The sequence below is a fragment of the Sarcophilus harrisii genome, chromosome 6 (genome assembly GCF_902635505.1).
Source record: "Sarcophilus harrisii chromosome 6, mSarHar1.11, whole genome shotgun sequence".
NCBI classification, from domain to species: domain Eukaryota; kingdom Metazoa; phylum Chordata; class Mammalia; order Dasyuromorphia; family Dasyuridae; genus Sarcophilus; species Sarcophilus harrisii.
The window spans coordinates 144125315-144138536 of record NC_045431.1 but is presented as its reverse complement, the minus strand read 5'-3'; the positions used below and the strand labels follow the sequence as shown (position 1 = coordinate 144138536).

At 32.8% G+C, this 13222-nt stretch overlaps 1 protein-coding gene across 5 annotated transcripts in view; it reads left to right on the top strand.

The window, feature by feature from the left end:
* Positions 1 to 13222, top strand: part of EIF4E (eukaryotic translation initiation factor 4E) — a 41097-nt gene that overhangs the window by 19359 nt on the left and 8516 nt on the right. For all 5 annotated transcript variants that reach the window (XM_003772949.4, XM_031943455.1, XM_031943452.1 and 2 more), the window contains 2 exons: positions 9366 to 9472; positions 12375 to 12470. In XM_003772949.4, the coding sequence (XP_003772997.1) occupies positions 9366 to 9472; positions 12375 to 12470 (203 nt within the window). The remainder of the gene's footprint in view (positions 1 to 9365; positions 9473 to 12374; positions 12471 to 13222) is intronic.

Below are 13222 nucleotides of genomic sequence, written 5' to 3'. Positions count from 1 at the left end.
TTCCTGACTTCAGGGCTGATGCTCTCCACTGCGTCACCTAGCTGCTCCCTTGAACTCAGTTTTTAATGACTTCAGTTCCAGAGCTTGGATCTATTCTGCCATATAACCTCCGTAGAAATTAGCTGATTTTTTTGGTGTCTTTTCTTACCTCCCCCTTTCATACTCATGACCTGCCCCCTTCCTACCTTTTGTTTTACAGTTTACTCTGTGATCTAGTGACACTTTTACTGTTCTTCAAACAGAGTACTCCCATCACAATTTTTGTAACTATACATTTTTAGCAATATTCCATGTCTAGAAATTTGGCTTACCTGGTTTCAATTCTCAGCAAAGACCCATTTTTTGTAAGAACCTTTTCCTAGTCCTTAATCTTAGTGGCCTACCTTTGAGACAACTTGCAATTTATCTTTTTTATACATAGATGTTTACATGTTGTCTACCCTTTTAGGCTATGAGATCCTTGATAGCAGGAACTGCTTTTTTTGTCTTTTGTATTTCTAGTGCTTGACAATTGTATTAAATATGTAGTAATTAATTAATAAATGCTAGTAGATTATTTATCTTAATAAGTTGGCGAATTTGACCTCTCTATTCCTAGCAGAATTATAGAATGAATTATTTAATAATTTAGCATTTAGAATGGAATCATTTGTGACCAGGATTTACTTGGTTTAATCCAAGAGCAAGCTAAATTTAACATCCTTCCTCTTCAATAGTTAAATTTCTGGTGGATAAGGAGAATTTCTAAAATTAAGTTTTTACGTAGATTTTGAAAAAGCATATGGCTAACTGTTTCATATTATCTTTGTAGGTAACAAAATTATAGTCAGACATGTAAATGTAGTCATTAATCACTTAAATATGAACTTATAGAGTTATCTAGTACACAGTGAGTGCTAGGGATCTTTCCTTGGTCCTATGACATTTAGGATTTTTATTGACATTTATTTTGTATGATTATATGAAGTTATATATTTAATATATTTGCAGATGTTTGTTAGATGACAAAGAGAAACTAAGAGTATCTTAATTTATGGGATGATCTGAATATAAGTAAAATTGCAGGAGAGGGGGAAGAATCCTATATAGTATAATATAAGAGAGTCCTAGCTAAACATAATTTTCTTTGATCAGTGCATGAGTAGTATAACATGGCAGTACTAAATGCTACTGTGCTTTAAGAGAAGTGAAGATTCTCCAGAACCAGAGAAATCAATAGTTCCTCTCCATTATGCCCAGATCATGCAACTGGAAAATTGTACCTGAAACAAACACTTCTTAGAATGTTTATTGATAAAGAGTTTTCAAGAGGATTGGTTGAAGGACTGAGGAAGTTTAGCTTGGAGAGGAGAAAAATTGTGTATTTGAGTAGATCACAGTGGCCTTCTTCGGCATTTGAAAAGCTGTATTGTACATGAAGAGAAATTATCTAATGTTATTGCTCCAGAGGACCAAATTAGGAATCGGGAACGAAGTATGAAACTTGACAGAATGATAATTTGAGAGGACTTGGGGTTGCTCCTTTCATAGGAAGCAATGAAACAGATCCTAGGATTATAACAAGACTGTATCTCAGAGGTTGTGATTTAAACCAGGTTCAGAGAGATGACTCCTTTTTACCTTACACTTTTCTTACTTTGGGAGGAAGGTCATAAGGTTTAATTCCTTTTCATTTTCTCAGAGGAGGGGAGAGAGTTGTTTGTTTTTTTTAAAGGGATTATTATAAAATACTACAGAGCTAGAGTTTAGTATTGTCAGATGCTAAATATGACGGTTTATTTTTTTTTTTAACAATAGTATAAAATAAAAAATTTTTTTTCAATATTCATTTTTGTAAAAATTTGTGTTCAATTTTTTCTCCATTCCTTATTTCTCCCCAAGAGCAAGCAATCTGATATTGAAATATTTGCTATACATTTAAATATATTTCTATATTTCTCATATTTGTCATTTTTTTCCCAAGAAAAATCAGACGAAAGGGAAAAAAACAGAACCACAAGAAAGAAGAAAACAAAAAAATACTATGCTTAGATCCACATTCAGTCTCCATAGTTCTCCTAATGTGATTGGCATTTTCCATCCCCAAGTTTTTTTGGAAGTTCATCCCAGTTGATCATCACTTAATCATCTTGTTACCATATACAGTGTTCTCCTGGTTCTGCTCACTTTACTAAGCATCAGTGTACACAGGTCTTTACAGGCTTTTCTGAAATCAGCCTGCTTATTACTTGGCATAAACAAATTTGATAGATAGATATAGGGCTGCTGGGCTTTGTTGGTAACATAAAAATGACTGATGTGGGTTTATTTTACGTCCTGCAGCTTTGTTAAAGTTAATTGTTTCTAGTAGTTTGTTAAAGTTAATTGTTTCTAGTAGTTTTTTAGTTGATTCTCTAGGATTTTCTAATTGTAGCATCATGGCATCTGCAAAGAGTGATAATTTTGTTTCCTCATTACATATTTTTAATTCCTTCAATTTCTATGATTGCTAAAGCTAACATTTCTAGTATGGTGTTGAATAATAGTGGTGACAATGGGCAGCCTTGTTTCACCTCTTATTTTATTAATAATGCTTCTAGCTTATTCTCATCACAATATGTTTGTTGATAGATAGTTGCTACTTATTTTAAGGAACTCTCCATTTATTCTTAAGCTCTGTAGTGTTTTTATTAGGAGTGGGTATTGTATTTTATCAAATTCTTTTTTTGTAGCTATTGTCATATGATTTCTCTTAGCTCTGTAATTTATATGATTAATTATGCTGATATTTTTCTTGATATTGAACCAGTTTTGCATTCCACTTGGTGATAAATTGCTGTAATCTCTTTGCTAATATTAAAATTTTTTTAATCAATATTCATTAGGGAAATTGGTCTATTATTTGTTTTGGCCCTTCCTGGTATAGATATCAGCATCAGCACTTATCTCTACCATGAAAATTTAAATTATAAACATCCTTTTGGTTTACTTTTGCTCTCCAGCACCAGTTATTGGCACTCTCCCCTTCATTGAACCTCCCCTTCCTTGAATATTCCAGATGTGGAAGTTGGCATTAATATGCTTTATTTTAACATTTTTAATTGTTTTACTTTTAATGTATGGAATAATGCATTTCCATAACAATATAATTTTTTAAAAATGATTATACAGGAAACTAATTCTATTGTGTACAACTTATTTTAAACATATAATGAAATCATGAAAATTTCCTTTTTATCCTTTTCTTTTTACCCTCTTTCTTTTTCTTCCATGGTTACCATTAGACAAATATATATATGTGTATAATATCATTCTACACTTCTATTTTATTGGTTCTTTCTCTGGATGTAGATAATGTCTTCATATATCTTTTGTAATTTGGATATGATAGTCAAAATGAGTTGCTCAGATTTGTTTACTATATATGATATTGTCTTGACTATTCATTTTGCTCATTTTGTGCAAAACCTGCCCATGTTTTTCTAAGCCGATTGAGCTCATCATTTCTTACAAGACAATAGCATCTCTTCAGTCATATACTAGCCATTCCCCAATTGATAGGTCCCACAATTTCTAGTTCCTTGCTTCTATCAATATTTTAGAACAGATAAACAGTGTAATAACTCTTTGGGCATATATTCAGATTGCTTTCCAAAAGGGTTGAATAAGTTTACAATGCTGCCAGCAATGAATTAGTGTCTCAGTTTTTCACATCCCTTCCAATAGTTGTTTTTCCCTTTAAACATTTTAGCCATTCTAATAAGTGTAAAATGACATTTCAAGGTTTTAAGGTTTCTAATCAATAATGATTTAGAGTAGTTTTCATTATATGGTGTTTTGATTTCTTTATCTAAAAACTGGCAATTTCATATTCTTTGACCACTTATCACTTGGAGAATAAACTTGTATTATGAATTTGACAAAGTTCTTTGTATATTTGAGATATGAGACCTTTATCTGAGACACTCTGTATAAAGAGTGAACTTTTTGCTTTCCTTCTGATCTTGGCTACATTTGTTTTATTTGAACAAGGGGAGACAACACAGATAACTATATAAACATATCCTTATATCTATATATATCCTTTATGTAGGATAAGTCGAAAATTACTAACAGGAAAAAAAAAACATATTAGGTTTTCTTTTACAAAGAAGATGGGGTTTTAGTTAGGACTTGAAGAAAGCTGGGCAAGTCTTGGGAGCAAGATGGAGAGCATTCTAGATATTAGATAGAGTATGGACTGGAATGGGGATAAACTTAAGGAAGGGAAAACAGCCAGTATATTGTTGCATTTTTTTTCATGCTTGAGCGAGTAAGGGTCTTGGTCTTTACTAGGTGGTGACAGTATTAAGAGAACTTGATTTTGAAAAGTATTATATGAGTTAAATTTGAAATATCTTTAGGGCATCCTAGTTTGAGATGTTCAGTAGGTATTGGGAATTAGGAAATGGGAAACTGGAAAGAAATACGGTCTAATAAATACAAGTATTTGCATAGAGTTGATACTTTAATACATAGGAGCTATTGTTGCTCTTTAATACATAGGAGCTATTGTTGCTCTATATATTGAAAAATAATCTTTCTTTGGAGATGCCTCTGAGTGATCACTGAAATAACTCTTTTATTTTGAGAGGCAGAGGCAGCAACAGCAGCATGGTAAAAAAAAAAAAAAAAGAATCAGCTTTAAAACAAGGAGAACCTGGGTTTCAGTTCTTTGATCTCATATAACTGACTTAGTGACCTTGAAGGAACAATTCATTTTTCCAAGGCTTCCTTCCCCCCCCCCCCCGCACCCCCCACAGTTAAAATCAAACAAATTCCTAAGCCATTAAAGTATGTTTAAAATCTCTTAGATACATTTCTTAACTTTTTGTGACCTGTGGCATACAGTATTTTATCTCCATTTGGGAATTTCTGTGATTCCAGAATTCTATTTTTCATTCTATCTCTTTATTAGTTTTATCATTCCCTCGTTGAAAAAAAAAACTATATCTTACAGTGTGAATGTGCCAAGATCTTACCATTTTTACTGCCAGCAGTTTAGGGGTAACCTTAAATGAAAAGTTGAAGTTTCATCAGTAAAAATTACCATTATTCACTTTTCTGGTATACCAGTCTTTGCATTGTCTTATGACTTAATAGCATCAATTAGCAGATATATGCCTGTGGCCAGGTTTCCCTACCCTACCAAGACTAGAAACATAGCAGCCACTCCCTCACCCAATTGATTGGCTATTCCCTCACCCAATTGATTGGCTCAGAAGCTTTGAGCTTTTCTTTTTCTAGCTCCAAAACTCCTTAACCCCTCCTTAGCAGTCGTGTTGGCTCTACTACTGGAGACTTAACTTGGGGGAAATCCATTGGTCTCAGCTTCCCTGGGAGAAAGATGATATTAACCTGCATTACTATTGTACCTAGCCTGGAAGTTGTTTTTTGATTGATCATTTTAATGTTATTCCAATTTCCTAGAAATCCATTATAAAAGGAATCAATAACGGTTGTTCCAACATTCAAATTCCTTTGAAGGTATTTGTTTGTTTTCTCAGGAACAATTATTTTCCAGTAATAGCTTATCAATTTTTGGCATGTTCCTTGAAATATCTCAGTACCAGCTATGATTGCAGTATCTTAATGGTTATTAAAGTGTGCTCTTTAAGAGCCTACAACCTCCTTGGAATAATAGCCATTAAAAAAAAAAAAATCCTCCAAAATTAAGAGCAGTGACATAAATATGTGTAGCATAAAATCCAGTTACTCATTTGACAGAACTAAGCAAAGTTGGAAAATTTAGCTTAGTATGTTTTCATCTGGTTAAAGTTAACTTTTCTGAGTCAGTCTTGTGTCAGCAGCAGCAGAAGCAGATCTATGTGCATGACCATTTTGGTCACAAAATCAAACCATTTCAAAGACATTGCTTGTCAAATAATTTGCACATCACTTTAAATAAATCAAAAAACTTGCAGTTTCTGGGACAGCTAGGTGGTGCAGAGATGTAGCACCAGCCCTGAAATCAGGAGGACCTGAATTCAAATTTGGTCTCAGACACTTAACACTTCTTAGCTGTGTGACCCTGGGCCAAGTCACTTAAATCCAATAGCCTCAGCAAAAAAAAAAACAAAAGCTTTCAATTTCTTTCCAACTCACAATCTATGGCTTCAAGATAAAAAATTGTCACTTTAAGTCCCTTTCAGGTCTAATTTCTAAATGATCCTAATGCCGTAGAAGTCAAAAGGATAAAAGATTATTCCTGAAGTCTACTGATTTCCCTAATTTTGTTTCTCTCTTAAAAGAATAGTTCTTTTGGAAGTCAGATTGAGGTTTTACTTAAGTTTAAAAAGATAGTAAACTAATGGAAAAATTAGACTGATAATTGACTTTAGAGAAAATTCTGTTGTAAAGGAATTTTTTAGAATTTGTCAAATAGTCCCTTTATACTTTTTTTTCCCCAATAACCAAGTTTATAAGATTCTATTCTAATACATTCTTAACCTTTAAATGTGGTATCAGTCAGAAATACTAAGGCACTTTAATACATCTCCCTAAATTATTTTGCAAAGCACTTTTTACAAATATCAACTCAGTTTAACTGGTTTGTAGAAGTTCTCCTAAGCAAGTTTCACTATACAGTGATTAGAACTTCATAAAAATAAAGGAAAACTTAGGTTTCATAAAGCTTTTTAGAGTCAACAAAAGTTGACTTTTAAGGAATAATAGAAAATAGCAGATTTGAACATATTTGTACTCTTTTTAAATAAGCATTTAAAAGGGGGACAGGAATGGTATTGAGCAGAGAGAAAAATAAGTATAGTCTAAATGGAAAGAGTTTTGAACTTATTTAAAAAAGAAAAGAACCTAGGTTCAAATTACAGTCCTGTCCTTAATAAGCTATGTGACACCAAGTTTAGACAGTTACTTTATTAGAGTATGTTCTCAGGTAAATCAGGGAAATAATTTGTTTAAAATGGTGTGTGTGTGTGTGAGAGAGAGAGAGAAAGGGGGAGGGGGGGAATGCTCCAGGTGTTATTCTGTGGTATTTATTTCTATTAATAGAATAATGTTAATGTGAACACAATTACAAGTTATATAAATAACATTCATAGAATTTGATATTTGCTAGGCTCTTGAGTGATCATTTAGTTCAATCTGTATGTGAAAGAAATCCTTGATTCATCTCTTTTCAAGTGATCATGTTTGAAGACTTCAGAGAGATGATTAGGACCCACCACCTCTGTCATGACAAATGTATAATACAAAGAAGTAATTTTGCTTTTTAGCCAAAATACTATTTTATGTTTTAGAGAAGTTGAACTTTTGAAACTTGAAAAAAACCTTTTGGGGAATTTCATACCTTCATTGAGGGGTAATCACACCTATTTCTGACCCCCTAAGGTACACAAACACCAGCCGGCCCTTTACCTATTTTTTTGTCATTTTGTCCTAATCATAATATTTAGGTAAGCAGAAATTAGGGAAAAGATTAGTAAGCTACTACATTAGAACTGGAATAAGATTCTGATAATTGTTAAGTCTCAGTCCTAATGTTTTTGGTGTCTTTAAATTTTGTCTCGATTAATAAACATATTTAATTCTGAGTTTGTCGAAATATTGACAACTAATACTTTTTTGTTTTTCACCTTATTGCCTTGATCTTTCTTTAAGGAAAGGAAAGTAATACTTAGTAATACTTAGAATAGGTGTTTTTACTAGCAGAAGTAAGCTCTGGTATCTTAAAACATTAAAAGTTATTATCAATATTAGCCTTCGGAAAATTTTTTGAGTGAAATTAAATACACATATTGCAGGTGAATGGGAGGTTAATGAAAGTCAAATCAAGTTAGTTAAATGGCAAATTTGGTTTCATGTACACACAGAGGCTGTAAGAAATAGCTTTAGCTTCTCTTTTGAAATTTGATCATCTTCCTTTTAAGTAAGCATTACAATTATGCTCATAGTAAATATCATGAAGGTAACTATGCAGCAACATTTTTAGATTGAAGGTAGTTCAGAAGCTCTATGAAGATGTAAACAAGATCTTCCAAATTTAAGTCAACACAGCTTGATATTTCCTGACTTCAGTGAGGGGATCATTGAAAATAATTTTGTGAAATAGGGTTAGTTATAAAGAAATGAAAGAGGCCCAGGGATCAGTAATTGATTCAAAAGCATGAGATTTAAATAATAGTACTTTCTGAGAACTTGGAAGTGTTGAATAGAAAAAACATTGAATATCATGGAAAAGGAAATTGACCATGTCAAAAGGGTAAGAAAGACTACTGATAAGAAAGCAATTTCATATTCAGCTTTTTATGTGAAGTCGGGTCCATAACCTATTAGAACAAATATACAAACCCAACTTCAACATGAATTTAAATAGCTTTGTCTCTCGGAAACTCTAGTACGGCTACCCCTTGGGTTTCTTTTTAGGCCAGGAGGTCTTGCTTTGGTGGCCAGCTTTCCCCAGTTTGAGTTTTGTAGTCAAATGAAAAGCTCCTTGCAACAATAACTAATATCCATATACTTCTGTTACATTCTTCTATGATAGATGCCTGTGAAGTCTGTCTTGGAAGAAGAGGGGAAACAATGTATTATAAGCTTAGGTTTCTTTCTGATGGTTAGTGTTAGGGATATTCAGGAGTTAAGTTCAGAAAAACATTTTCCCAGCTGTTTCATTAATGTCTGTTGAATTTAGATTAAATTAACATTTTACTTGTAAATGTCTTAACTATGCCACTTCGCTGAAATGAAATATGAGCTACTAAAAAGAACTGGGAAATTGAGGAAATGCCACTCAATTGGGGAATTTGGCTGAAAAAGTTTTTTATATGATTGTGCTACAGTATTATTGTGCTATATAAAATGATGCTGGAGGAGATGGCTTTAGAAAAAACCTGTGATGGCTTGTGTATACTGATACAAAAAAAAAAGTGAATTGAGCAGAAACTGCAGAACATTGTATAAATAGTAGCAATATTGTAACAATGATTTAACTGTGAAAGACCTAGCTTATCCTTACCAATACAGTGATCCAAGAGTATTCCAAAGAACTCATGATGAAAAATGCTGTCCACCTCCAGAGAGAGCAAACTGATAAATTCTGAATGCAGATTGAAGCATATTGTTTTTCATGTCTTATTTGAGGGGGAGAGGAATGAATAATGAAGTATTGCTTGCCATCTCAATGGGTGGGGAAGAGATGGAGGGATAGAGAATTTGGAACTCAAAAAAAAAAAAAGGAATGCAAATATTTTTTAAAATTATATGAGACATTTATTATCTACATACTTTGTTTGTAAAATGGAGTTGATATTTAGAGATTGGTGTTAAATGAAGTTTACTTTTTAATAGACCAGATTTTAACCATATAATATTTGGTTATTTTTCTGTAGGAAACCACCACCACTCCTAATCCCCCACCTGCAGAAGAAGAAAAAACTGAAACCAATCAGGAGGTTGCTAACCCTGAACACTACGTTAAACATCCACTACAAAACAGGTAAGTCTTTTGAACATGTCCTAGGTTTGATTTGGTTGTACATAATTCGAGACCTCATCTGTATAGAAAAGACTTGCTGTGACGACTTCATCCATTTATCTGTAATTTATGGTTTTAGAGAATTACGGAGACTATTTCGGAAGAAGTCTTGCACTTGAGTCTTTTTGCCTTCAAAAAGCTCTGTTATACTTGTATGCCTCTTAGAAGTTTATAACCACTAAAAATATATTATGCAATCCTTTTAGTCCTTAATCTGTTGTGCCTGTGGCCCTTCTATCTCCCTTTTATTCCATAAATAATTCATGTACATTATTAGGATCATACAGTTCATGTAGTTACGAACTTTATTAAACGTCACTGACTTCAGTATAAGACATTCTGTGTGACCCATGTATAACTTGAATGCACTATTAAATGGTTAACTTTAAGTAGGATATAAAGTTTTGAGCTGAATTATGTACTTGCTGGGCACTAGAAATAAAAATGTTTTATTGCTATGTTTTTTATATAGTAATTTCTTAGAACAAAGTTTTTGTGGAATTGTGGTGGTTTTTGTTTTGTGTTTGGCAGCTCACTAGTTTTTATATGTGTGTATGTATATGTATATATGTGTTTATGTATATGTATATATGTAGATTTCTCTCCCCCCAAGCAATTGGGGTTAAGTGACTTGCCCAGGGTCACAGAGCTAGGAAGTGTTAAATGTCTGATCAGATTTGAACTCGGGTCTTCCTGACTTCAGGGCCAGTGCTCTATCCATCTCACCACCTAGCATGCCCCCTCCCCCCGCCTTTTTTTTTTTTTTTTTTTTTTAACACAAGAAGAGGTAAAAATCAACATTTTTTAAATAACATGTAATTTTTTCATACCTGCAAACCTAAGAGTTGGAGGAAGTGGGCGGGGGAGCTATCTCTGTAGATGTTATCTTTGGGGCCATGCTTGTTTTTCATAGTTTCGTAGCATTCAGTTTTATTTGTTTTTTGCTTATTCTTGTGTATGTATTTTTTCATGAGCGCAGCTTATTTCACTTTACAAGTATTCATTATGTATTCTACTATAGTTAGGTATCATGATTTGCTTTGCAGTTTCTCAGCCACTATCTTACTTTGTTTACAATTCTGTGCTATCCCAAAATGTGCTGCTATGGGTATTTTGATGTATATGGAGCTTTTTGTCAATGCTGTCTTTGGGATATATGTCTTCTAATGTGTTCTGAGTCAAAGGATCTTTATTGGCATTTTTCCAAATTGCTTTCCAGAATGTGTTTTACAAATTAACAGTTCTAACAACAGTATGTTAGTGATGTCTTTTCACATACCCTCCAATGTTGATCAATTCTACTGACTCTTCGTGTTTTTTATCTTTGTCAATTTGTTGGAAATTGGAAATAAAAATATTAAAAATAATGTAGTGATTTTGTCTTTAAATATGAGCATCATTACAGTGGGTGATGATATTCAAATAAAAATGCTATATGGTGATAACAAAAAAAAAATAAGCATATAGCTGATGGCCAAAGGATAATCCAGGGAAAGCAATATGGTTTAAACATCTGTGTCAGGAACTGTGCAAATTTTAAAAAATATAATAATAGCTTTTTAATTTTTCAAAATACATGCAAAGATAGTTTTCAACATTCACCCTTGCAAAACCTTATGTTTATTTTTCTCCCTCCCTTTCCTAGACAGTAATACAGTATAGATTAAATGTGCATTTCTTCTAAATATATTTACACATTTATCATGCTTGTGCTAAATATTTTTTTAAAGTATTATCTCCTTTGATCCAGAAATGAACTAGTTATTTGGGAGGACTAGAGAGAGAGTGTGTATAGTAAAATAAATCAACAAGCATTAATGTCCTCTAATGGGGTGCTTCTGTGTTGAATCATTGATAATTTGCTGAAGGATAGTATAGAGGGAATATTTTCAGTGTTACTTTTACATCCATTTTTTTTGCGAACTGTAGGCCTCAAAGTAATGTCATCCTTCTATTAAATCCTTAATAAATGCCTGATTCAAGGTTTCAAATCAAGTAGTCTTTGCAGATCCTTTACCACAATATATTTTCCAAAGAATGGCAGACATTTTTGTGAATAGTATTCTCTCCTCCTCCTCCCCCAACTTCTTTAGCATTGTCAGAGAATGAGGAGTTTACATTTGTGGATCAGATAACTGATTTAATAAGTTACTATATTGCACTTCATTATGAAGAAGCTTTTCTTTTGAAAGATCAAATTATCCCCATTTTCTAGATGAGGAAACAAGTCAGAGGTGAAGAGACTTGGCCAACCACTTATAATTGGAAATAAAGGAATGATATGCGAATGCAAGCCTCCTGAGTTGAGGTGTATGTACTTTGAGATTCTTGAGTATGATTATCATAAGATTTTAATGAGATCTTAATCTGCCGGAGTAGTCTTTATGACATTAATGAGAAGCTCCTTTTATGTTGTGATTTTTTTATTGAGGGAATCAATTGTGAATTGTCAAATATTGCTGTGTTACAGATAGAATTTTTGAAAATCATAATAGTTTGACATATACTCTCTTTAAAAGCTTTGGTACTTGAGTTAAGAATATGAAATGGGAAATTCATTAATTCAAACTCCCTTCATTTCTTTGCAAACTAGTCCAGCCAGATAAGTTTACATTTATAATATGTAATGTGGTTACATAAATATTTAATATATATATGAAATTTGAGAAATTGCAAATACTTGTAGAACAGGTTAGAATTCATAATTCTTAATCTCCAATGCAAGTCAACTTCCTAGTTTACTTAATCTTCTGTAGAAAGTTTCTTTATTAGTTTCATTTATTAGAATAAAAGTATATGTTCTTTATTATTATTTTTACCTCTAATTTCAGTTATCTCATTCTCTCTTTTTTTTAATTTTTAGATGGGCGCTCTGGTTTTTTAAAAATGATAAGAGCAAAACTTGGCAAGCAAACCTTCGTCTGATCTCTAAGTTTGATACTGTTGAGGACTTCTGGGCGTAAGTAATCTTTTATTTGGGATTTGTTTTTAAACTCTAGATTAGTTTGCTTTTATGATAATGGTTGTATTTTTATGTAATTTGGGTCATTAGCCATTAGTTAAATCAGTCTTGTGAATTCATTCTGTGGTCTGAATAATGTGAACATTAAAACTTTTTCCTAAGAATTGGACATGGAATTCGTGGGAATCTTCTCTTCTCAGCAGCCTTTCAGCTTCTGACATTTTCCTTCCTGCTCCTAAAAGTATTTGACATTGATAATTTAAACACCCCTCACTATACTGGATCATGACTAGCAATTCTGGGGAAAGGAATAGAAGAGGAAAGAGAGTTCATGATTTGAATCACCCTTATGATCCTTCTTATGTGCTGCTGCCCTCAATCTGAGTTCCTTTATGTATGCCTAGTGTTTGTATCAGTGAAAAATGTTGACCAAAGTTTATGCCTAAATTAATGCTCATTTTTTTCCCTCTTTTCTACTTGGGAGTAACTTCTAGCAGAGTTGGTTATACAGTGCTTGCTTCTTTTCCCTCTGAGCCAAACAATTGACCACAATAAAAATGGAATGGGACTTTACCATGAATTGTATATAGTCTCCAGGAACCCAGTGTTGGAAAGTACTTGTCTGGACATACAATTTTAATACATACTCAGATTCAGAATCTACTCCATCTGTGTCCACCCATACTCCAGGGCAATTCAGTCTTTTGGTTAAACTTGCCCCATTTTGAGAGGTCAAAATTGTGTGTTTG